Below are 27,548 nucleotides of genomic sequence, written 5' to 3' on the forward strand. Positions count from 1 at the left end.
TTTATGATTAAGTTGATTAAGATTAAACTTGAAATTAAAAGAATCTGATGAATGAGCTGGCTAATGTTACATATTTCGAGAATGCCCAATAGAGTTATGCTAGTAACTATGCAATACTGAATATTAAATCTTTTATTCTGTTTCTGACTGTCAAAACAAAATGTTTCAGTCATTGTGTTGTTTGACTTAAAAATTTGACAAAAATGTGTAAAGATTTTTATCTAAACAAGAGAAGATATTTATGTAAAAAACTGAAGCTCATCATTAAATATATTTAAAATCATTTAAAGTATTTTCTCTAAAGACCAAGCTGATAATTCTTGAAGTGACAATACATACTTGCATAGCTACAGGGAAATCATTCTGAGCTTCTGGTGGAAAAAACACCTCAACTGCCTTCTTTGGATATGGTTGATTTCCTGCTGGGGGTTGACCAACTTCGATTATATGAAGCTAGGGTAGTTTTGAAGGATAATTATCATTAAAAATAAAAGCTTCTTCTGCTCATCATTGTCAATAAAACTTAATACTTAACAAGCACAAAAGTTCATAACAATGAAAATACTTGAAATCTTTGTTATTCAGAATATTTTTCATTTATTTTTCTGCTTCAATAAAAACTAAAATTTAAGCATTTGTGGATAAATAGTATTTATTGGTTGATAAATACTTTTGCTGAATGGAAACTAAGATTTTATAAACATGCACACAAGTATCTTTATGTGCCTATATGGTATGCTGATAAATTCCATACATTCCAGGAGCATGACCAATACACAATCACAAGTGATCTTTATTGGATCCACTCCAAACCATATAACAAACATTTTCACAGTTTCAAAGTGCAATCTTATTACTCTGATAATTCTCTTTGTAAATGCTGTACAATACATAAGATGATAAATTCCACATAATGTTCTTGGACCAGCATTCAAGTCAGCTAGTTTATTCTTATTTGTTTTGTTGCTCTTGAGAGTATTGTATTATGGTGTTACATAAATAATCTAAAGGTACAAGTGATAATTTGTTGTTTTATTCTCAACAGATTTCTATTTCTGTCATTGACAGTAAAATAAACAAAACAAAGTATTTATCAGTTCAAACTCTCAAGAGAAGTATTTGAGAGTTTATGACTAATAACAAAAACACAGTTGCTCATTTCACTTCTGGTTTTACAACATTTTTTTTATTACAGTTTGATTATTTGTTTACTGGTTGAAGAATCAAATATATTGTTAGGGTAGAGGTAATAACAGATAAAAAGTTTATATTTTCCTACACCAAAAATGGATTTTCAATAATACTTACCACCTTTCACACATTAGTTGTTTTTGAGCTGAAAGATTTTCTTCTCTATCTATTTAAGCATTGGTATGAATCATACTTCATTTGCTCCAGCCTTTATACCCCATCAAGTCATGGTAATTCAAATTTTGCGATTCTCTTCACCCAATGTCAATGTGCCCACTATACCAGATCTGTACATAAGCTTCCCATTATTACTCTTATTCACTTTTGAATTGGTTTCAATTAATAGACTCAAAACTGGATGGGAGAGTGCAAGATAAGTATTATAAGAAATACATTTTCATTAGAGGAAAATGTTAACTTCCAAAACACTTATCGATACATACACTTCAGCTAGAATCCTACACTGAAAAGAAGGAGAGCAAAGTCCACACAGAAAGTACACTACTTCAACAACTGGAGGCCAGGAGTGATAACGGCTCTTCTGCTACACCAGAAGAAACGGGGAAGAATATTCACTTTAGGGACCCAAGGATTGGTTGGTTGGTTGATTTAGTGTTTTATGGCACAAAGTAGCTAGGCTATCTGTGCCAAATGTCCGTTAAAAAGGTAAAAGTAAATTCAGTAAAATTCATAATAGGAAATTAAGGTAAAACAAAATAAAGTTAAAAAATAAATAAATAGCATAAAACCAATGTTTACATCTAGTCTCTAACGTCAAGAGAAAAAACTACAGTAATTCAAGTTGTAAAGGACTTTCTGTAGTATAACTGTAACTATCATAACTCACGAGGAAGACTAACAGGTAAGTACAAAAACCACCAGTCCTGCTTCAGAGTTATTTGACGTTGTGGTCATTTTCAAAATGAAAAGCAATAAAAAGGTTTTAAACAATGTGTAGCAAAATTATAATAATAACTCGCCAGAATGACTAACAGGTAGTTCAAACGGTTAGTTCCAACAGTAGCATGAGTTGGCCTTTCCAGTCCTAGTTGCGAGTTATTTAATGTTACAACCAGTTTCTAATTTCAAATCAAACTAGATGAACTGTGATTTTTAAAATGTAGCAACATTAAAAGAGGTGTAATGTATATACTAAAAAACTTAAATGGCATTAAAAAGATTAATGGCCTTTAAAAAACTAAAAACATTACCAAGGTGGACAGTGTCACCATCACCAATAACACTGTCTAACATTATGGACAAATCTTGGGACAGAACATGTTTAAAATGGTGCCGTCATTGAGAGTCATAACAACAGCAAGAAAGTAAAAGGTGGTTTATTGTGACCCGAGTGTTACACAAACTACACACTGGTGCATCAGTTCCAGATAAAAGAAAACAATGAGTTAAAAAACTGTAACCAATGCGTAGTCTAGTTAGAACAACTTCCTTTTTCCCAATCGATACAGGAACAAGACAGCCAAAGCCCAATACAGAGTTTTATTTGGAAAAGCTTGTTTTTTGCATTGCTCACTCCAAGTTGACTGCCAGCTGGCACAGAGAAGAGCATTGAATACAAGACCATAGTCCATGTATGGGACAGGCACAGCAGTGATATTGCCAGTGCAGATAGACTTAGCTGTGGTGTCGGCGAGCTTGTTCCTGTGAATACCAATGTGGCCCAGTATCCAGAAAAACTGGATAGAAGTAGATGTTAAAGAGAAATGGGCCAGTCAGTTTTGAATATCAGCGAGAACCTGGTGTGAATTAATGTGAAGCAATTGCAGGACTAGTAGAGAACTAAGCAAGTCAGTATAAATGGTGAAGTCTGAGTTCTGCTTTACTTCTATGTGAACCAGGGCAAGAGAAATGGCATACAGTTCAGCAGTGAACACAGAAGCTGTAGAGGGGATTCTGCGCGCAACCACCGAACCACAACTAACCATGGCAGAGCCCAAAGAGTCACCTGATTTTGAACCATCTGTATAAATAGGAATAGAAAGATGGTTCGAAAGATGTTCAGCAAATAGCAAACAGTATTTCCAATCAGAAGTGTCCACTATTCTCAGATGACTTAAAGATGGGTTGCAATTGGGGGCTGTAATAAGCCATGGAGGGATGGGCTGACCAGTGGATTCTGCAATGTTATCCAAGGACAGACCCAATTCATCCAATTTCACCTGGATGCGAAGGCCAAAAGGAGCAATGGCAGACTATCTGATCTGAAAAAGCATGGCCCATCGAGGAAAGAAAACACAACCCCAGGTGGGATGTTTTGGCAAGAAATGAAGTTTCGAACCATATAGTAAAGACAGTTGCAAATGGCAAAGGTGCAAAGAAGGTTCATGAGACTCTATGTATAAGCTCTGAACTGGGGAAGTATGGAAAGCCCCAGTGCAGAGCTAAAATCTTTGATGATGTATAGGGTCTAGCATCTTTAAGGCCGATGGTCTGGCACAGCCATAAACCAGTGATCCATAGTCGAGTTTTGATTGAATAAGAGCAAGATATACATCTTTAAGATAGAACATCGATCCACTCCCCAAGAGGTGGTAGAGAAGACATGGAGGACGTTCAGTGCTCTTGTACATTTGACCCGTACCTGCTTGATGTGTGGTACAAAGGTTAGCTTACGCTCAAAGAGAAGCCCCAAAGTCTCAGAGACCACAGGCAGCATAACTTTGCTGATACAGAGTTCAGGATCAGGGTGAATACCCCATTGGCGGCAAAAATGCATGCAAATGGTTTTATTAGAGAGATAAAAGGTAAAGCCGTTTGCTGTGGTCCATTTCAGTAAACAATTGAGGGCATTCTATAGTTGCCACTGAATATACCTCATGTTTAACGATTGACATGAGATGTGAAAGTCGTCGACGCAGGGCCCATTTGCCACAGTGAGAGGGCGTTGTTCAGTGATGGCAATAATTTTTATACTGAAAAGTGTGACACTCAGAACACAGCCCTGAAGGACCCCAAGTTCCTGCATAAAAGAACGGAAAAGTGTCAAATCCACATGAACTCGGAATCTCTTGTCCATTAAAAAATTTTTAATAAAAATGGGCAAATGGCCACGTGACCCATATATATGGAGGTCTCACAAAATGCCATACCTCCATGTTGTATCATAAGCCTTCTCAATGTCAAAGAATATTGATACAAGATATTGTCGTTTGAGAAAGTATTCTCTGATTAACGTTTCAAGTCGAATCAGGTGGTCCATGATGGAGCACTGACGTCGGAATCACACAGTGGGAGAGATCAGGTTGTTTGATTCGAGAAACCAAACAAGACTAGCATTAACCATCCTCTCTAAGATCTTACAGAGACAGCTTGTCAAAGCAATTGGACAGTAGTCTGAAGAAATCTTGGGATTCCCAGGACAATAGCCTGATGCGAGGCATCAGAAAAAACATTGTCCTGCCAGATCTGGTTAAAAACAACCAGAAGGATAGCAAGGGAAGCAGGAGATAGATGGTGCAGCATCTCATAGTCCAACTGATGTACTGCCAGACCAATGAAGGGCCAGTTTGAGTTCTGCCAGTGTAAAGGGACAATTATAGTCAAAGAGACTGCCAGTTCAAAAGAAAAGAGGTGAACGCTCTGCCCGAGTCATGATGGCCAAGAAGGTGGATGAACAAGCAGAAGTGCTAGATACCCGGAAAAAGCTTTCACCTAGAGTATCAGCGATGCTCCAGACATCAGTTACCTCTTGGCCATCAGAGAGCAAGATTGAGAGGGGGGACAGAATTATATTGCCCACTGACCTTTTGAATCATGTACCATATGACCTTGGAACTGGTGGTAGAAGATATACTAGTTGTAAACTTAATCTAAGATTCTGGCTTGACCCACCTAGTATGTGCATGGGCCCAATGGAAAGTGATGCTGTTTGAGAGTGTGGGATATCTACGGAAAGTATCCCAGGCTTGTTTTTGAGCCTTCCGTGCCATGTGGCAGGCAGGATTTCTCCATGAATGAGGACATAGTGGAAAACATGTCAAGGTTTTAGGAATACATTGAGCAGCTGCTTGTATAATACAGTCAGTTACTGCTGCCACACAGTCTTCTATTGATGACTTACAGACAATGGCAGGATCATGTTCTGCGAGAGCAGTGAAAGAGGGCCTGTTTGCCTAATCCAGGTTCCACCTCTAGTCCTTTCTGAATGAAAAAGGGAGACATTTGCCCTAAAGGTTAGTCTGAAAGTGAGTGCAATATAAGAAAGTGAGGTACAACAGGTGGTACGGACATTGAGAATTACTGCTCAGAATCTTCAAGATGTGGTCGTTTACCTATAGACTGTTTTTTCACTATTTTATTAAGATTTGTAATTGGAGTATCCATAATAAAGAAAGGGAAATTTTGGTGCCCACTGACCCCACCCACCCTGGAGCCCTATGAGGGGACGTACTACAATGTCAAACAAGGGCACTGCAGCAACGCCAGGGTTTCGTGAGCACGAAACCCAAACACCAGCATAAGATATAATGTCCACAACACCTACTGAGAACACTCAACACTGGTACTTGATTGACCCTAGCCCGAGTGGATCAGCCAACTGACCCAAGGGGGACCACCCCAAGGCTGCCCATTTACAGGAATTCAAGGCCAAAGTGGTGTGTTAGGGTTGGGCTCCTCAACCACCAGGACTCTCTCCTTCCCTTCATGAGTTGCTATGCACAGCAAACACGTGGGTGAATGTTTAAATCCCAGAGGATGTAACCTGAAAGAACAGAACCTATCCTGGGAGGTCCACTAACAACATACAGGAATTCACATGGAAGGGGAGGAACCCAAGGAATGATGCTCCAAAGACAGTGCCATAGATGAATTATGTTCCTTATTTTGAAAATATTCAATCTATGGGTTAGCAGGGATGGGCAAAATTACCTTAAGCTTTACTTGTGGTGGTGGTTCAGTAGCGTGTCTTTGTGTTATAACTGTGTACCATATAGAAAGCACACACAATGGTGTTATAGAACACTCCATCTCATCAGAGCTTGAACCTACCAGGACATTTTGAGATCACTTGACTGGGAGCTAGTGTAGATTTGGAAATAAGCATACTTGGCAAGGCAACATCACCATACAGTGAGATCCAAATAAAAATGACAAGAGAAATCCTGAAAAACAATAGAAATAAGCCCCCTCACATCTTTTACAAATGAGTTTGGGCATGGAAAATAACCATGAAGAGTAACCTAAAACCTTCTGGGAAGGCAATCACCAAATAAAGTAAATGATGAGATATAAATATATTAGGCATGGAACATATACCAGCCTGTACAATTTCCTGCAGTAGGTGACACAACTGAGCTTCCACGTATATCAAGATATGGAGAACTTGACAAGATGAAACCCATTCTGTGGGAAGATTACTGTTGGGGTGAAATAACTAATTGCCTACTAAATTAAGAACACCTGAAACATGACAAACAAGGTGAACAATCTTATGACTGTAAATCCAAAAGAGAAAATGCAATGTCTGAAAACACAAAAACATGGAGTGCCTCCTAGCTTGGAAATGTAGGAGACCACAGTGGAATTGTTCAAGTGGAGCATTACAACCTTCCTTTGCAATAATTCAAGAGCCCATGACACAGCTCACTGAATGGCTAAAGCTCTAACAGACTGATGTGGAGAAAATATTCATTTTCTATCCAGAGGCCCTAGAACTCCATATCCTCCATCCCTGGAGAGAAGTATCTGTAAAAAGATGTATCTCTTGACATTGGGGGAGAAGAGGGTCACCTATTGTTGTGTTATTTCTGTTCAACCATCAGCCAAGATTCAGCAGGCTGGAAGCTGATAGGGTCACCAGACAATCCAATGCATCTGTGCAAATGTTCCATTAGTCTTGTAACAACCTCTGGAAGGAATGCAAGTGAACCCAACCCATAAGAAGGAGTGATTCCAAGGATGCTCACATAGTCAAGAGAGATAAAACTGCATATGCCAGTGAAGTAAATGACAAAAATATTAGAAGAAAGGTCCAATTCATGGCTTGAAGGATAAGTCTGACTGAGAGATACTCTTAAATGGTTGAGGTACTGTGTGAGGGTAAGAAAAAACTTCTCAGTTTTGACGAGAAACCCAATACTTGCTTTTCGTGTGAAAGAGCTTGAATGTGAACTCTTCCAACTGATGGGAAGGAGCAAGAATAAGCTAGTTATCCATTAATACTGAGAGAAGACAAGAAAAATAGATGTGAAGCTGAAAGGAAGAGTGTAAACTGAAAACTTGTCTTTCATACACAAAGTGAAGATCCTACTGATCGTAGAATAGTACGATCAGAATACGAAGGTAGGTGGCAACACCAAATTTTGTCATCCACAGACTGGGTGCAAAATGACACCAGATGGAAAGAAATGACTCCATGGTAAACTGAGAACACTTGAGGAAATGATCGAAATGAGAAAGGTTGATGATAGGCTGCTAACTGCCCGATTTCTTCAATACTACGAACAATATGTAATACAATTCCTTGAAAAAGTTGTCACCAAATTCTAGGGCCTCTTTGAGCAAAAGATCCTTGATGGCTGGCACCCAAAAACTGAGTGTAAGATGACCCTTGGGGTAGAGACATGAAATGAAAGTCCAGTTCTTTCATAAGAACCTAAATAACCCACTGATTGATGACAAAGGTCTCCCATAGGATAGTCACCAATGCTGTTATCAGCACTTCACTGAAGTAGAGTATACCTGCTGGTAAGGGTAGAGTCTCTCTTTTGATCCAATAAAACAAGAGATCTGGAAACTTGAATTGGAGATGCAGTATACCATCCAAGAGAAGACTAAAAGGAGAGAGCTCATTGCTGAAAGAGAAAAATGGAGACAGTCCACATCCACCCAAGATTCCATGAAATCTGGATTACCCACATAAACCGTAATTTCAGAGAACAGGAGCCTCTCTTAGATCTCTAAGAGCCAAAGAAGGAAGTGAAATGCTCTCAAGCAAGACACCTCTCCAAAAGACTCCAGCTGTAAACAAACCAAAAGACCAGACTTCCTGATAATCTTATCCAAGAAAATGTCAATGAATGACTAAGATCCTCTGAAAATTGAATAGAAGCCCTGTGATAGGAATTTTACAACAGTTGTAAAGACATTAAAAAAAAAGCAAAACTGTTGCAAGGGAATTCAAATCTGAGAAAACTGAGTAAGGTTAAGATAACTATATATAGTGGCATCAGGCTTAGAACCTCAAATAGGAAGAACACAATCTGACCTCTGAAAATCTAAATATGGGTCCTCCAAGAAATAGAAAATCAAGGAATGCTGACCCAATAAATGGGGAGACAAAGCATGGCAGCACCCTCTTTCAGTTGACCACCAAATCTCTAAGAATACGGAGATGCCAACTATTTCAAATGACTGAGCGTAATGATTGTAGACAGAGCCCAAACAGATATCATACAACCACTGGATACAGTTTTGAGCCATCCACGTCTGTGGATCCATCTGTGGCTGAACTGTAAACACTGTTAGTAAGTATGCTTGAAATCATTTTGTCATCTTCACAACCCAACATTTGTACAATGGCTGTAGTTTTGGTTCTAGCATAGCCATATTTTTTTGCTATATCAGAGTCTGGAAACATTTTTCTGAATAAAAGTCCTGCATGATCAGCTACAGCTAGGGGTAAATTATGACCAATGATGAAATGTGTGAACATCACTTCTGCATTTATGGTTTCATATTCTGAATTCTTTCTCATAAATGTCATTATCTGCATCGTTTTTGTCTTCACCTCAGCCTTTTGTTGGCAAGATGCCGATTTTGTATGTCTGGAACAATCATTTATCCTGCCATGCACCACAGAAAAATCGATGCGACAAACTGTACAAAATGCATGACTGTCACTGACTTTTCATGCAATGACCGGATATTTTGCACCATACTCTTTCCTAAATTTTTGATTCACAGTTTTAGTCCTTTTAGATTTGTCACAAACAAGACAATCTGGTGAATGAGACCTCGTTTTTTCCATCTTGTGAATGATCGCATTGGTGTTTCCATGCTGCTTAGAAAATGAGAAATACCCATTTACGCAAGCGCTGATTGGCTGACAAGCACTGATGATGTAACTATGGATTCCCCTACGTACCCAGTATGGAGAAGCACCGCACTCAAACTATTGTTCGACATCGGAGATTTAAATATCTTTTATTATTTCAAGCACAAACATGATTATCGCAAGTAGCTATTTGGACTATGTCTTTTATTTATTATCAAAATTTATTTGTATCTCACTAGAAATTTTCTTTTCACCCCTTTCAAGCCCTAGGGGAACAATTTATCACTTTATTGTATAGGCCTATATAATATATAATTTGGGAATAGCAACAAGTCGTAATATTTGTCTGTATGAGCGTATAGTCGTAATGTATACACCAAAATCGTAATAATTATGCTCAAATTGTAATGGTTGGCATATCTGAGAATACACAGTAGTGCCTGTTGTTGGCAGAAAGACTAAGTAATCAGCTGAATGACTTTCCCTCTACAAAGAAGAACAATCCTAGATTACAGAGGAAATGTACAAGACATGATATACTAATTTCAAAAACAGTAGAGGAGGTAATATGTCCATCCTAGGCTTGTGGTAAAGTTGCTTGAGCAAAGAAAGGAGTAAAAAATATAATACAAAAAACAATTCTTGACTGTCCACCACTGATCCCATGCAAGCCCAACCTCTAAGCCAATAGAAATAAAAACATCTGGCTTCATGTAAGACTCCTACTCTCTGCACATCCTTTGTGGGAAGGGAGCCTCCATGTTGGAGACATGACTGTGACAATTCACATCAGAAACACAGAATCTCTGTTGCTGGAAATTAAAGAAAACAGACAATAATGTTAAAATCCAAAAAGATGGATTGAAAAAAAAAAAAAATCATCCAAAGCACATGTATAGCAAAGTATACAACACATGATAAGGGAAAATCTGCAGCAATCACACAAAAAAGTTGTCAATAACATTCTGCCAATGAGAAAAGCAAATATGAAGTAATAATGGGGAGTTTATATCTGGTATAGGGAGTGCATAAAAGTAGCTGGAGATAATCATAAGATTTAAATTGTTATGAGAAATATAACAACATATATAGGCTATTGCAAAGGAAAATAAAATTCATACCAATGCCTACGTTGAGAGAGAAAAGAAACTTTACTTGAGAAGAAGCTAAAGTGTAATAGGGAGTATTTTTCAGAATACAAGTTTTTACTAATAAAATAACTTATATTTATTTAGAATGTTTTGGTGGTTACACAAACTAAAGATTTGTAAGAACAAGAAAAATATTATATCTTTGTAAACAAGTCTTTAGTAAAAATACTTTATTAATTTTTTTTTCATACATATGAGAATGTTTAAGAAAATCTTCCAAATACTGCATTAAAAGTTATACTATGGAAACCATAACAATAAAAAAAGTAATTGTGAGGTCGGTCAATTTGACTGACTTGTGTTGAGAGCAAATAAATTCAAAGTACTAAAACATAAAATATGAAGATTTCCAAATTTGCGTATAATAAACAACACGCTTTTAAAGGGTTGAACAACAACAAAAAAAATCACACAAGTAATTCCTTTATGTGTGGTTAAATACTAAAACTTGTCTAAGCCTTTCTGTAGGCTTTGGTTAACCACTGTAAAAATAATAAAAGTGAATCTTTACATATCGTGTACAATGTATTACAACAGTTGTTTAGCAATCACTGATAAAGAAAAAAAAAAAGTTAAGTAACAGTTTTAATGTTATTCTTCCTTGTCAAACTACAGAACTGTAAATTCTTCAGAAATATTTTTGTCTAATACAGGTTAACAAACCATCATTTTCTCTGTAAATTCTGTTTCTCTAAGCACTTCAAAATAACTTGTACCTTTCCACCCTGAGCAGTCCTTACAGCAAATGAAAAAAGAGTTGATTGTTCTGGGTTTCCCTCCAATTTGAATTGAGAAAAAGCTGCAGCATGGCCTTCAATTGGCTGGCTTACTTTTCTTTCAACAGAGTACAGCTGCATTGCTCCTATCACTCGGTTTTGCTAAATGTCAATAGAGAGACATTATAAATACCATATAAAAACTTTAGAAACATTTAATAGTTATTTCAATTATTTCCCATGTAAATTTTTGTTTGCTTACTTATGTTATAGTTCAAAGTTACTGAAATTAAATAAAAGCATTTTAACAAAAGCTCAAGTTTAAATAAATAAATATAATGCAACAAAATAGAGAATATTTTAAGTATCCTACTGAACTTTAAAACCTAACTTTACACACAAGTCACAACACAAACAATATAGAAGTGAAATTCAACCCAGAGGGAAAAAAAAAGCTTCAAACAATATACAGATATACTACACAAGTATAACAATTGTAAATATATCTAAGATGGCATTACACCAGAGTTTCCTAAAGCCTCTTGAGTTGTCAACCCTATGATGAGCTTGTAAAATTGTCACCGACCACCAAATTCTTAGAATATAAACTACGAATGAAACTTCATAGTCAAGAATCATCAATATATAATCAACTCCTATTCATTATACCACAATTGTTATATAATATATAATGTACAAAAAACAGAGGTTTTAATTTTCTCTAATGAAATGGATGGGCCTCAATAACTACATGAATAGGGTCCATTTTCAACCCCTAGATCCTTGTTACCCCCCCCCCCTCTTGTAGTCTCATCTATCTGGAGGGAGAGGGGGGTGTCAATATCAACCACTGTGGAGAACTACATTATTCAAGGAACAAAATATCTAGATTTATAATTCAAAACAATCCCAGTTGCAAATCATCTCTATGCTTAGCATAATATGTGAATCAATCCCTTCTCTTGTATGTTGTCTTTGAGACTTCCAACAACACAGTGATAGTGCCGTAACATTTCAGTTTGATATGCCAAAACTGATGTTCATTTCTTGGAAATTTCCAAACAGTACGTACAGTATTTTCACACTTTATCATGCATATATTGCAACACATGCACTTTGTAGTAGTCTGTTCATGACGTTTCTAATGCACACATTTGGCACTTGCTGCTTAGCCAACTAGACTAGACTAAATACATACAGTAAATGCACTACACATGTAAGCAACTGAATTAGTAATAAACTCTCTCACATACAGGCTTTGTCATTAGGACAGACCTTGTGGCCATTTTTACTTGTATATAGTTTTAATACTATAGCCTTTAATGCAGCATGAGTGTTTTCACAAACTTTTAGCAGATTTTTAGTAAACATTACAAATCATTTGCACAGAAAAATCAATTCTTTAATGGAATATGTTTACTAAAAATTTATTCGTGAACATACTAAGTCTTATTCTAACCAGTCTGAGTGTAAAATGATTTTCATGTTAAATAGACATTAAATAATATATGCCAATTGTTAACTAATTTCAGTATCAAATTCACCAAACTATTTTGTCTGCTATTGTTATAGATTCAGTCAGTGCTTCTTGGCAATTATGCAATACACAAATAAATCTACTTTTCCCACCTTCTGTATTTTAGCTAAATTATAGCAATAAGTAACCTCAAACATGTCAAGCCCCTTTTATTTCTTCAGAAAAAGTACAACAGATTATCTTGTTGTATGCATCAGCATATGCATGCATGCGTGCACACATAAAATCAAATACAAACTTAAATAAAAATTATGTAAACAGTTTTAATGCTTTTGTATACACATACAAAGTAATATTAAACTAAAATAATTAAACTTCTCTGTTCTGATTACTAAGAAGTCAAAAATGCATATGCATATTTTCACATATGGTATTAACTCTTGACAGAAATTGGTCTGTATGACCATGCACATGACTTCTTTGTACTAAAGCATGGTAGATTTAATACTTCTAACTTTCAATACAGTGTGTATATCTTTATAAAACAAACAAATTGTATTTTTAGTGAAGTACTTCTAATAGAGTAAAATAAAGATTTGTCCATATATATACTGAGTATATGTTTTGAAAAATTCATGTGCAAAGCAATTTTCACGTTAAAATTTAAAAAAATACTTTTCTTAAACTTCTTCTGTGTAATTCCTAAGACTTCCTTAATAGATTTCAAACATTTTTCCCAGTAGAACTTGATAGTTTATGTTATTTTCTCTTACCTAACTCAAAACAGAAATGGTAAATCTAACTAACGTTGCAACTACCAAATAAACAATCAAAATAAATCTAAATTACCCTTTTTTCTTTCTATAATGACTGCATATTGTGATATAAAACCATGTGTTTATAATAATTTGTTCTAAGTATACATCTATTTATACTTAAATTTTATTAACCTTTGAACTGTGACTAACCATTGTCCACAAGCTTATAAGTTGTAAATAACTTTGGAAATGTGTAGCTCATGTTATGCTATCAAATTACATTACCCACAAGCTACTATGACTAGTACAGGCAACTTGCATGTGTACTCATGAAACTTTATTTTATTATTATTATTTATTTGACTTAATCTAATCTTAACTAACCTAAAAATATCCTTATTTTTACATTTTAGTTGCTTTTATAATTGCATATAAAAAATAAACATGAAAAATAAGAAATAAAATACTGAAATCTTTTTTCTTGCTCTTAGTTGTCAAAGAGAGTTAACCCCAATTTTTTATACTACTCATAATACTGCAATTAATAATTTTTATTTAATTACATAATGTTCCAAATAATATAAAGTAATAATATGCAGAAGTAGAAGAATTCCATTACCCCTTAAAATTTTCTGACTTTCTAACACTGTGACAACAGTTATTACAAATTCATCCAAGCTAGCTGTTAACTTTCTCAAGGGAAAGCTGTTCGTATTCTGAGTGAAACTGACATTTAATCATTCACAACATAACTTTATACAGAAGAAAACCTTGAGTTTCTATGGGTTGTATATAATATATAATTAAATATAAGAGTGAACTATTAAAAAATTATGAAAGAAAGAATGTAACAGGTTGGTGTGGCAGGAGGGGTCTGATTTCCTATGTGATAGTTCTGTGACCAAAAAAGTTGAAGACTAATAAATATGGTTTATCTGAGATATGACAATTTTACAGAAAGTAATTCATATTTAAGTTCGTACTTTTTCAAACGGTAGTGGATAAAATAGGGATGATGACATGTTAAGAGAAAATATATCACTTGTGTCATACACTAGGGGAAATTCAGGAATTTTTAAAATATTACCTTTCTCTACCCATACCAGCTGTTTTTAAATATATAATTTTCTCTACAAGTGGGTTTTCTCATCATCACAGATTATTATTTCATCATGACAATTATACGAGAAGTGTAAGTCTTCGTGTTTTCTTTATGTATTTGTACTTATCTATGCAATCATTATGTCTGAACTAACACACATTACACCACTATTAACAGTACACGCTCATACAATCATAAAGAAACTAAGAAACTTAAACCAAAAAATTACCAACAGAAGACATGACATCTACTTCATTCAACAATGTAGAAAGTAACAACTAACCTCTAACTTTGTAAAGGTAAAACTATCAAAAAATTTTAATCAATGCAAACATTATCCAAAATTTAGAGAAAAAAACTACTTAAAGCCATGTTGAACACGAAATAAAAAGAACTACGAGTTACAGAAACAAAAAATGAACCTAGACTATCAACTGGCATGCTGCATTAAACCAGAGATTTACGGACTTATACAATGAAACATAAACCAAATCAACAGCAGGAACGACAAGGACAAAAAGATCTGCCACAAACAAAAAAAAAAGAGAACCTAAGATACAAACAACATAAAAGACTCCAACACAACAAACCATTGACTAACCTCACAATTAACATATCCAATCAACAATTAAACACAGACAAGATACATCTACTTAACAAAGGGACTCAACTTCGCGATAGCACCTAGGTACATCCCAACCTTGGAAATTAAAGCATGTTTAGAAGACCTAGCCAGGAGACTTGTAATACTTTCCACAGAAAACAAAAAAACAACCAACAGAAAGAAGACAACTTTGACAATTCTATTGAGATCCAACAACCAAACTTCCCAGGAATTATTAAAAATTTATATTTTCCAGAAACACCAAAAAACAACATCTTAAACGATTTTTTCAAAACATTTTCTCACAAAACCATCAACATAATGTCACAAAACAAAAAACTAAAAAAACCTTACATTTCCAGCAACCAATTAGCAACCCTCATAGAATTCACCACGATGAAGACAAACTTCATGTACAACAACCCACAACTATATACAAACAAATGGCCGAAGCATGGGCAATCCAGTATCATCAGTTCTAGCCAATATTTTTATTACACAAGTTAAAACACACGCAATTAACACAGCATTACATGTACCAATATAGTGGTGGATTACATGTACCAATATAGAATCCTGATTGCTGAATTCACATCTACAGAACACACACTTAATTTTTTCAATCACATTATTTCCATACATCCCAACATTAACTTCACATGTGAACAGAAAGAAAGCAATCAAATATCATTTCTTAACCTCAAAATTACAAGAATGCAAAAAGTCACCTTCACACATTTTCAAGCACTGCAAATCAAATAAACAACATAATCATAGAAAACACCCAAATAATAAATAAAGAAACATATGTGAAATTAAAAAAGCCTTACTTACACAACAACTCAAGCCCAAAATAAACTGATAAAAAGGAACACCTTTACACCTATATTAATAAATATAATCCAACATCTAAGCACATCCTCTACATTCCTACACTCAATTACACAACCGCCTTCAAATGTGTTCAGCTACCAATCAGTAACCCTTTCTTTCTTTGTGAACCTGACGATGACCAAAGGTCAAAACGTTATTCACCCCTCTACTAGTCCTTTCTCTACCCATACCAGCCATTTTTAAATATATAAAATATTACCTTGTAGAGGTATTAACTTAAAACTTATATACTATTAAAATATGGATTTTTAGCTAAGATTTTATGCTATTCTTATTGGAATAATATAAACTAAAAGTAGTTTAATAAAGCTTTTCATACAAGACACTAAAATATTGTATCATATGCAGTAAAAAATATCCAGGTGGACAGGGTTAAACTACAATCTCTTCAGCATCCCTGTTACAACTACTAAGAAATCAGAAATGTGTGCAAAGCCACACACAGTACTATTAAACAAAGAATTCTTCAGGTTTTATGATCTGATTACTAAAGTTACAAAACCCAAATCACAGTTTTTCAGTACCAAGAGGAAGTGAAGACATGAACTTGTTTGTGTGTTTTGGTGTGTATAAAGAATAATTATCCATTCACCTGAGCTGATATTCCTACAAGTAGAAGCCACTGCTGCTTGTGGTCTGTTCGGTAATTAATTATCTGACAACCATTTAAACTGGAATGTCTGTCAAACATCTTTATAGGCTGGGAATCACCTGTATAGAAAATCATCTCACTTATTTACTTCTTAAAGATTCAATTTTAATTACTTATATGTTCTGTAAAATACCCTCATTAAACTATACTTGTCTAATGCTTAATACAATAATTTTCTTTCAAACATCTTTCAGATCTGAGAAACAAGTGTGACATGAAAGATACCATTAACTATGAAAGGTTTCTGAAAACCTTAGTGTACCTATTAATGGCTAAAAATATTAAAAGCACAATAAAAACAAATACAAAAGACAAATATAAAGGCTTCTCAAATGTGTTAGTTACTGCCAAGAAAGGTTGGTTTTTCTTAATACTCACCTTCCATACTCCAATGGAACACTGAGGTTTCTGTTACCAAGGCTACAGTGTTTAAACTGATCCATTTCCAAAATACAACATCATCATTCATGGTGTGGGCTTTCATTTTACTTTTCATTTCAATATTAAAAATCTGAAGAGTTCTCATGGCTATAGGGAAAAAAGTTAAACATTAAAAAATACACATTTTTTTTTTAAACTTCTTGCAAACACTTGCCTGAACTGGGAATAAGTCATGAGTGAGAAAAGTAGAATACGTTAACCACACTACATCTGCCATATTCAATGTTGACAAAGCCTTTTACTCAAATCAGAGCCCAACAGGCCAGGTGGGATATAACAGAAATAGTAGAGGCTAGGTGCTACACACATCAATTTTCATGAACAATAACAAAGGTGTGAATTAGATTATGTTGAAGTTAACACCAATATATATATATATCTCATCCTCCTAGCCTATTTTGCAACATATCAATTTAGGGTTAATAGTAATTATAATATAGTGCAAACAAATGCAAAGGGCAACTATGAGGATTCATTAACAAACATTGAATTTTCTATGAAATGATTTTCTGACATTCTTGTAGACCTCTGCAACGTAGAGAAATATCCTAGTTCTAATTCAATAATAATAATAATAATAATAACAACTAACAAAACAATAAAATGATAAAAAACAAAAACAATACTGATCAGTCTGACAAAAAGAAGTAGGAATACACACACACCTTTTAAAGCAATGACCTTAGAGGCAGGGTTCATAATAGCAGAGTCAGCAGATATAGGTCTCCGAATGGGGTTTGTTGGATTGTTGATGTCAATGATCACTACTTGGGCAGAATCTCCAACCTTCTCACGTACGCAAATGTACTTGTCAGATTCCATGGTGAGAGTGTTGAACCCAATATTAGCAGCAGTAATACCAACATTGGTAAGCTAGTACAAATAATGTTAATTAGAAAAAAAGATACAACATTCTAATACTTCATATCTACATTTTCTTTTTACTGTATTTGAGTGAAATTTAGTAAAAAATACTTTAGTTTCTACAAATTTCATAACAAACTAACAAAGTTAAGTCTTTCTGAACACCATTCTTAAAAATTATAAACATTTATAAAACTTGTACATTATTCCAAGACAATTTTCTTCTCATGAATATTTACAAACTTTAAAAATTGTTTTATTAGAAAGTATAAAGGGAATCTTTTTGTTCTTAGTATACTTTTTAAATTACTTGATTCTTCACATTCCTGACATATCTAAAGTCAGCATTATAAACAAATACTGAACACTTCAAAGTATTTCAAATGTTCTAAATACCAAAACAAAAGAAGCATGAAAAAACTAAGAAGTTAGTGAGATAAAAAAATCTTCCTTTGATTATCAAATTTAGTTTCTCACAATTTTTCTTAAAGTAACAAATACCACATTATATCACCTGCATCTTACAATGTTTCTTTAAAAACTGCAACTGTTGTTTTTTGGTAAGATTAGATGTTTCTTTGAAGAACAGGATATAGAACTATTCACTAGAATACTATTGTTTGAATAATCCACAACAATAAGACAATGTATTATTAGAGTGCTTTTTAAATTAAGGTACACATAACCCCCATGAATGGGTATGCAGTGGTCACTATGGAGGTACATAAAATGAAAAGTTAAAAATAAAAAAATGTCTGAAAAATATTTTCTTTTCATATCCAAACACTATGCATTAGTTACTAATAGCAGTAATAGTAACTACTTCAGTGGTAAAAAAAACAACTGAAGATATATAATTTTGTATTTATTTTCAGTACGAAAATCCCAAGAATATGTGAATTTATACTACAATTGAAAAGGGGCTATGTTAACTTCCAAAACTTGAAAATCACTATATCAACTGTTTTAAATACTGCATGATGAAAAGGAAGAATAAACTGCAGGAAGTGACAACAGAATTTAGTAAGGAAATTGAACCTTGCATGCAACGAATGCATGGACTAATGATGACTTTCGAGCAATAATATGGCTAGTAGTGATATATTTTATTATAAAGAGCAGAAGGTGGAAACTGGGGACCATATGTGAAAGTGATCACATTAATTCTGAGCTTGTTAAAAGAAAAACTGGGAAGTTTAAAGAATAGTAAAGCACCTGGACTACACAATATTTATTAAAAGTTAAGGATTAGAAATGCTATTTTTTCTTGGTCTTTGAATAGAGTGCAGGTGCTAAAAGACTGGAAGTTGGCTAATGTTACTCCTATTTTCAAGGGAGATAATAAAATTGTTCTAGTACTAATGGGTTTATTATTCATACATCAGTGGTAGGAAAGTTTGTTGTTTTTTTTAATCTGGTAAAATATGCTTTACATAATCATTTAACAAAATTCAAAATTTTGTTGAATAGTCAGATATTCTTTGAAGAGGTTATTAGTTAGGTTGACAAGAATAGGGGTAAAGATGTGGTATATCGAGATTTTTTAGGAAAGTCCATGACAAGGTGCCACATAAAATAAAAGTTATTACACAAAGTTATTCCTATAAGTGTAGGAGATAGGTTGGATCATTTGATAGAAATCTCTCTAGATAGAAGAAAGCAGAGGATTGTTATAAATGGAGTTCAATTAAACTGTATTAATGTCATGAGTGAGGTAATTCATGATTCAATGTTACGACTTTGCTCTTTTTAATTTATATTAATGACAGAGGTGAAGGAATGATTAATATATTATTAAAATTTGCTAATAAGATTAAAGTTATGTTGGCTGTGAGAAGAATACTTCTGCTTTACAAAAGGTTTTGGCTTATTTGGCTAGTTAAGTGAATAAATGCCAAGTTACTTTTAATTACATTCAGTGAAAGGTAACGCACATGGAATATCACCCTTTGAATTATCTGTATAACTGTGATGAGAATAACTTTAACAACAGTGTTATGGAAGAAAAACATCTTGATGTTATTGTAATCAGTATTAAGCAATCCAAGTCAGGTAATGTTGCTAATAGGATTTTATTGTCATATTTTCAGAAAAGTTGAATACAAGTCTAAAGAAGTTATAAAGTCATGAGCTAGGTCCTATTTGGAGTGTTATGTTCAGTCTTGGGCTCCTTTCTTTAGAAAGGATATCAAATTGTTGGAAAGGATTTAAATGAGAGCCCCTATATTGATATATGATAAGGTCTTGAATTAATTTTCTTTTTAAAATAAAATAATCAAAGAGATATGGTTGAGATGTTTTAGATTGTTAGTGGAAATTTGTAGTGCTGATTCAGCATCTTTTTTTTTCATATTTAATTGTCAGAATGGTAATACCATGGGCATAAATAGAATGTTGTCAAGAAATAAATTATTTTCAGCAAAGATATAATTTTCCTATACTGAAAATGTATTTCTAATAGATACCTCTTTCACAAGACTAGCTATTCTTATTAAGTGCTGTGCTCTGTATGTAAATGTTTCCTTTACTAATGTAACAAGTCTTGCACTCTCCTCTTGGTGGAGTAGTACATTCCAATGTATGTCTCATGCAAATCATCATGCATTATCTACTTACCAATAGTGACATTGTGCACACACGATGCAGGGGCAGGTGCAAGGGAACAAAAGTAACCTCAAAAGTACCTGAAGGATACCTCTGACAATAAAATATATAGATCCAAAAATTAGAAGAGATATACTCTTTTCCAATGTGTAATACACAAAAGCTAAAATTGTGAGGTGTGGAGTGACTAGGGTACAGCAGAACATACTTTCGGTAAGTCAAATATGTCCAAAACCTACTCGTGGGATACCAACATCAACATGAGGGTAGAACAAGAATCATAACATCTTCATCTCAAACCCAAAAATTGGGGATTTAGACCTGCACCGATTTATGGGTATACTACAAGGTTCATTGCTGATCTAGCAATCTGGGAATTGACATCCAGTCTCAAGAGGATGTCTACTGCATGGGATCAGTTGATTAAATGTCAATGTGCATGAAATTTATATTTGTCATCAAGACTGATACACAGTTTTCTTTCTTGATGCAAATATATTTCAATGCGTAAGTAATAAAACAATTAATAATAATGATTATTAAATTTAGTTACAACAAATATCAATTCATATACAAAAGTATTACACTCTTACAAACAATACTGAGTCTTCTACCTGATCGAGAGCTTCCTTGACATCTTATTGAGGGTTCACAGTGAGGGAATTAATTTGGAGTTTATATTGGTACAATTCACTTAAATGAACACTTTTCACTGATTACAAGCCAATTTTTTCATAAATGAAGGTATGTAATGTTTTCATAAAAGTACTAACATCCTTTGAAGTTAAATGTTTTGTGATGTTCAAAATCTATAAATGTTCCTTGCCAAATATGTGAAGCTTCCAATTAACAAGTGTTAATCACAGTTGTAGCTTTTAAGGTTTATAGTATACCAAGTGCAGCAAACCAAAAATATATACTGTCTCTTGGAACATTGAGTTGGTTACCTTTTATAAGCATTAGGCAAGATTCTAGAAATTTCAGCTAAAACACCAGTAATAGCATCATTTACATATGCATATACATTGTTGATTCTTATGCTCAAGAATCTTCAAAAACTTTAATGAATGGGTGAACATTTTGCACGACAGATTTAACAGTACAAGTTGCATGCATTTCTAAACATATATTTAACTGAAACAAACACTGATATTAAAGTAAATATATAATAGTAAATCTGTCACATGGCTAACAAGATTGGAAAAGACAGACTGTTGTAGTGATGCAATTCCAAACTCCTAGAACTTAGGAATTGTGTCAACTATGAAACATCATAAAAATGGAGCTAAATGTAAATCCCAAAGATGCTGGAAAACAGATGCAAATTGATATTGCATCATGATCAATCAAAAATGTCCTAATAACAGAGAAAGCACATAAGCAAAGCCAGAGCCAAAGATGACAAACAAGCCATCAAGGAGGAAAGAAGGGAAAGGATGTCACCAGTAAACCTCTCAGGATTTCAGCAGAGTGTCTCAGAAAGGAGATGGATGATAGAGATACTGTAAAAGAGTCAAGAGAATAAGATAAAGGTGAGAAAATTAGACATAGATTAGACTAACAGGAGATTTGAGGACTGCCCCCCAAGCAGATAAAACAGAACTAATAACAGTTTGCCTGTAAAAGGGCAGTCTGCACAATGATATACAAGAACAAATTGACCTGAAGCCAGTGGGAGGGAGGTATGTTAATCCGATCATTTAATTGTGAAGCAAATGGGTCAGCATGTACCCAAATATCTAGGGAAGACAAAAAAACTAGATATGGGTGGGAAGTTTGTTCATGTAGCGAGAAAGGATGCAGTTCACAGGAAATAGGCCTATAGCCCATAGTGAGTCTAACTGAATCCTCAGGAGGGGCATGGGAAGGTACAGCAAAATCAGAAAGTGGAAATAAACAAACCAAGTCATTATCAGGTTGAACAGGATTAACAAACTTGGGAGGAAGTGGGGTGAGATATGGAGATAGAGGATGACCCAAGTAACATTCAATCTCCCTGTAAATAAACACTGATAAATCTCCTTCTGGGTCACCTGTACCTGAGGCCTTTAATATAGTACTAGTCACAAGTGTGACCCCAAAAGTGGTAACATGAACTTCAGAATTCATAAGCAAGAAGAGTCAACCAAAAATTAAATTATAAATAATAATAAAAATGTAATAAATTGGAATTAATTAGGGTGAAGAAACAGTCTAAATAAACTTAGAAGTAATTTAAATGAAGCACACTAAAGCTGAATGTGAAAACTGAAACATACAAAGAAACATGTCCAAGCAATGCCAAATAAGAAATTACAGTTTGGTAGAGACATGTAGAGGGAGTCACATACATCACACTCCTACTTGTGAAGAAGTGACACATTATGATTTGCATCAGACATATACTGGAATCAAATGACCCCAACAGGGAGAAGCTGAAGGATTGTGGTTAAAGAAAATAGTTAGCATAAAAAGGGCAGCACTTGATGAGAATAGCTGATTCTGTGAGTAGAGGGGTAAGTAGTTTATTGGAACTAAAGTTTACATTTTAACCAAAATTTGTAAAATCCCTGAGCTGTTCAATACTGCTTAATACAAGAAAATACACATTGGCTCAGTGAAAGTAGGAACTTGAATGATAGATTCAGCTTCACATTTATTTTTGGTAAAGATATTTGTATTGTGAATTTGAGCACTTCTACCAATTATATAACATTATAATAATTACTACTGTTATATGCTAATTTGCAGGAAAATCACACATTTTTCAGAAAAAGGGTAGACTATGCACCATAATAATAGAGAAGACTAAAAATATGAGACAATGAAAACAACCATTTCATTTCATGGTCAGTCCCAGGAATACGTCAAAGGTCACAACTTTGAAGAAACATATATATAGACACACTAGTTCATTTCTGGTTGTGCAGTTGAGCAAATAATAAAAATACCATAAAGCATTTCTTAACAACCACCCTACATACTAACTTGTTTGCCATGACTATCTTGCTGGGCTAAGAGATTTCATGAAAATAAACAAAAACTGACTGAGTGTATTTTCATCCTACTTTTATTTTAGTGGTCCATTACAGTTTAGAGAGACAGTATATGGTATTTAAAACAAATAGAAACATTGCCATAGATGACTTCTCTGTGGACTTTAACATCCTATGGCTCATATTAGTCGATGTTATTAAAGAATGAATTTTTATTTGAAAATATAATGCATTCAGCTTGTTCAAAGGTTTGTTACAAACTTCCAAAGGAAACATACAATCAACCGAGAGCAAAGTATTCATTTATATGTATAGATAATCCTCTATGCTGTCATACATATGTTAATCAATTAACAATAAATTATTCATTAAAATATGTAAAGTTCTCCATTCTCTTATACAAACATTATTGTCCCTGTAAGTGAAAATAAATCATTCATAAATATCTGAAAACAGTTCTCTATACTGTTATGCAAATATTAGTCATCTTATAGTAATTGATTCATTGATATCTGAGGGCAATTCTTCACACAGTCATGAAAAGTTATCAACTGATGATAAACCATTCATTGAAATGTGTAGACAGTTTTCCATACTGTCATGCAAATGCTAATAAAACTGACAGTAAGCCATTTAATGTAATTTAACAGGTGTCCACACTGTGTTATAAATATTAATCAACTAACTGTAAACCATTTACTAAAGTGTGTAGACAATTCTCTAAACTGCCATATGAATGCTAATCAACGGAAAATAAATTATTCACACCTATATGCGACAGTTATCCACACAGTCATGGAAATGGAAATGCAAGGGTTTAGCAATATGTAAAAACATTACTAACTAAACACAGAAGTGTGAAGTATATAAATCATATATTGCTCTGTACTTGTGGAAAAGGCATAGTTATGATATAAGAATACTTTTCTTAAATGTTTCTTAGATTCTACTACCACATATTATTCCAACAGACAAAAACCTCAAAGGACAAATTGTTGTGCCAGAGATCACCCATTTAATGGCATAAAAATATTGTTAAAAATAAGTATTTGAAAGCAAACATTCAAATTATTGGAACTCTTAAAACACTGACAAAACAGAAGAGTATATAATTAGTAAAACAGAGTGATTAACAAAAAATGTCAATTACTTAAAATTTAAAAGAAGTGGAGGTAAGATACAACTTAATATTTCGTTCCGTGTATTATTCAGCCCAAATGTTGAGCAATTTATAAACTGTTGAATTGACAGTACTACTACTACTGTTATTACTTTTACGTATACAAAAGAAATTAAGCGCTTTTAAAATTATCGAGTCATAGGTTTATTGTTAATTCTAACTTTAAATAACCACAGTATTAACTATACTTTATCATAAATGTGAATAATTTATCGCTGCAGTGCAGTGAACACTTGAAGTGTCACTGGAGTCTAGAGATTCCTGTACTACACTCTCCAGCCCACGGCATACAAGTACGGTAGATCACACGCTAAAACTATTAACTAATACAAAATTACTTTAAGTGATCTATTTAGTGATTAAGTGATCTAACATAGTTAGTTTTTATTATTTATTTTAAATGTTTCCAACAATTATAAACACTACCTGTAAATGCTCTTGAAATCGTATTGGCAATATTTGCGTCATGCCGAATATCTTCACTTAAATATTCACGCAAAACAAATTCAATGACCGGCTCGAGCACCAACAGAGTCGCGTACCGATCGTAACACCCAAAATGGCGAAAAAAGATAAAGTAGTTCTATGAAACTTTTTCATACAATAAAACTCATGTGTTTAAAAAACTAAAATGTAATGTTAAACAGCTAAAAATAACACCGAACAATTATCAATGTAGATACATTACTTGCTAAATAACAATAAATTTCCATTCATCCGCGTGACTAGCGGATGAAACTCTTTATCGATAGTACTACACATCAGTTCTTTAATCACACAACCTAGTATTTAAAAATATTTGTACACGTGTAAATGAGTGTCACTTTCTGGAAGAAAAAAAAAAATCTTAAATCAACCTGCAACACTCCTTCTTCAGGAAGCAATGCCAAAATAAACTACAATGACTCCATAACCTCAACTGACTCAAATAAAGCCAACTTGTTCTCTCAATATCTTTCATCAGATTTTTAAACTCCAATCCTTCCATCATTTGACTAAAACCACTACAACATAGTTAGAGATACCTAACATATCTCACAAATAGCCCGGCATAGCCAGGTGGGTTAAGGCATTCGACTCTGAGAGTCGCGGGTTCAAATCCCCGTCACACCAAATATGCTCGCCCTTTCAGCCATGGATTTTTTATAAAGTATGGTCAATTCCACTATTCGTTGGTAAAAGATTAGTTCAACATGACTAGCTGCCTTTCCTCTAGTCCAGTGGTTCTTAACCTGGGTTCGATCGAACCCCAGGGGTTTAGTGAGTCAGTCTCAGGGGTTCGGCGGAGGTCAAGACACACACACTGTGTGTGTGTCCGTTCCGTTCATCCCACTCGTATGATTCGTGACGTCATGCTCCATTTGACCATCATTGGCTGCGGCTGATCACGTCACATCACTTGGCCTTAATATCTGTGCTGCAGGGAATTTCGTGCGCTTAGCAGTCGACTTGTGACTGTAGTAATCGTGCGTCATTTGTGATTTTTTATAATCTTTCAATCCTTTCATACTAACTATGTCGAGCAAAAACAGAAAGTGGTCGGACAAATACGTACAATATGGATTGACGTGTATAATGGAACATGATGAGAGTCAGCGCCCTCAATGCATGATTTGCAATGCCAAGTTGAGCAATTCTAGTCTAGCACCGGCAAAACTAAGAGAACACTCCCTAAAGCTCCATGGAGATGGGAAATACAAGAACACAACGCTTGCTGAATTCAAGGTAAAGAGAGCCAGGTTCGATGAAAAGGCTACTTTGCCTGTTCTCGGCTTTGTACCCATCGACAAACCGATCCTCACAGCATCTTACGAAATTGCATACTTGATCGCAAAGCAGGGCAAACCACATACCATTGAGGAAGCACTCGTAAAACCAGCTGCATTGAAGATGGCAAATATCATGCTGGGAAAAACTGCTGAAAATAAGTTATCCCAAATTCCTCTTTCAAATGACACCATCAGCAGCAGAATAGATGACATGAGCGATGACATCTTGGTTCAAGTAATTGCAGATCTGATTTCAAGCCCAGCAAAATTCAGCCTTCCACTCGACGAGACCACCGACGTTTCCAATCTAAGCCAGCTTGTTTTATTCGTGTGCTATGTGAAGAACGACGAGATAAAAGAAGATTTTTTATTTTGCAAGCCTCTTACAGTAAGAACTAAGGCAGCCGACGTGAAGAAACTTGTGGATCACTTCTTCAGAGACAACGATCTTTCCTGGGATATGGTTTTGGTGCACTGGTGAAAGGCGATGAACCACACATCATTGTAACGCACTGTGTTCTGCACAAGCATGCATTGGAAACAAACATCTTGCCTTCAAAACTGGCAGAAGTATTAAAAATTGTAGTGGAATGTGTGAACTTTGTGCAAAATAATGCCCTGAAGCACCGCATCTTCAAAGAGTTGCGTAAGGAAATGGGCTCTGAATTCGAGGTACTTCTGTACCATTCTAACGTTTGGTGGTTATCCCGGGAAAAGGTGCTGAATCGTGTTTTTGCCATGCGTGTGGAATTAGCCCTGTTTTGCGAGAGCACCAACATTGTCATGCAGATTGCTTCGAAAAATCTGAGCTCATTCTCATTTTGGCGTACATGGCTGATATCTTCAATGCTCTCAATCATCTCAATCAACAGATGCAGGGTGGTGGAGTCAATATCATCAAAGTGGAAGAAAACCTGAAGGCTTTTCAAAAAAAGCTACCGTTATGGAAATGACGAACAGAAAATGATAACTTCGCAAACTGTGCAAGTAAGATCGAAGATGTGTCTGAAATCGGACACATTTCTGTACCCGGGGAGCTGAAGCAAGCAATTTTCATGCACTTAGATTAGATCTCAGACTCTCGATAGATACTTCCCCACCAGAGAGTCATATTCAGCATGGGTGAGACAGCCGTTCACGTTTAGTGTTGCGA

General features: G+C 34.6%; 1 protein-coding gene across 3 annotated transcripts in view; it reads right to left on the bottom strand.

Annotated features, from left to right (window-relative positions):
• LOC143244723 (clathrin heavy chain 1-like) overlaps nt 1-25,388 on the bottom strand; it is a 114,431-nt gene extending 89,043 nt beyond the window's left edge. Inside the window, exons 1-6 of one of the 3 annotated variants that reach the window (XM_076489878.1) lie at nt 25,053-25,388; nt 17,669-17,876; nt 16,941-17,090; nt 16,503-16,621; nt 11,076-11,237; nt 340-453 (exon numbers count right to left, since the gene is read on the bottom strand). In XM_076489878.1, coding sequence (XP_076345993.1) covers nt 340-453; nt 11,076-11,237; nt 16,503-16,621; nt 16,941-17,090; nt 17,669-17,876; nt 25,053-25,094 — 795 coding nt within the window. In that variant the 5' untranslated portion in view covers nt 25,095-25,388. Of the gene's footprint in view, nt 1-339; nt 454-1,308; nt 1,443-11,075; nt 11,238-16,502; nt 16,622-16,940; nt 17,091-17,668; nt 17,877-25,052 lie in introns of those variants that run through there. The other 2 variants (XM_076489879.1, XM_076489880.1) reach the window with 2 other exon arrangements.
• Between the last annotated feature and the right edge of the window lie 2,160 nt (nt 25,389-27,548).

The sequence above is a fragment of the Tachypleus tridentatus genome, chromosome 2 (assembly GCF_004210375.1).
Source record: "Tachypleus tridentatus isolate NWPU-2018 chromosome 2, ASM421037v1, whole genome shotgun sequence".
In the NCBI taxonomy this organism is placed as follows: domain Eukaryota; kingdom Metazoa; phylum Arthropoda; class Merostomata; order Xiphosura; family Limulidae; genus Tachypleus; species Tachypleus tridentatus.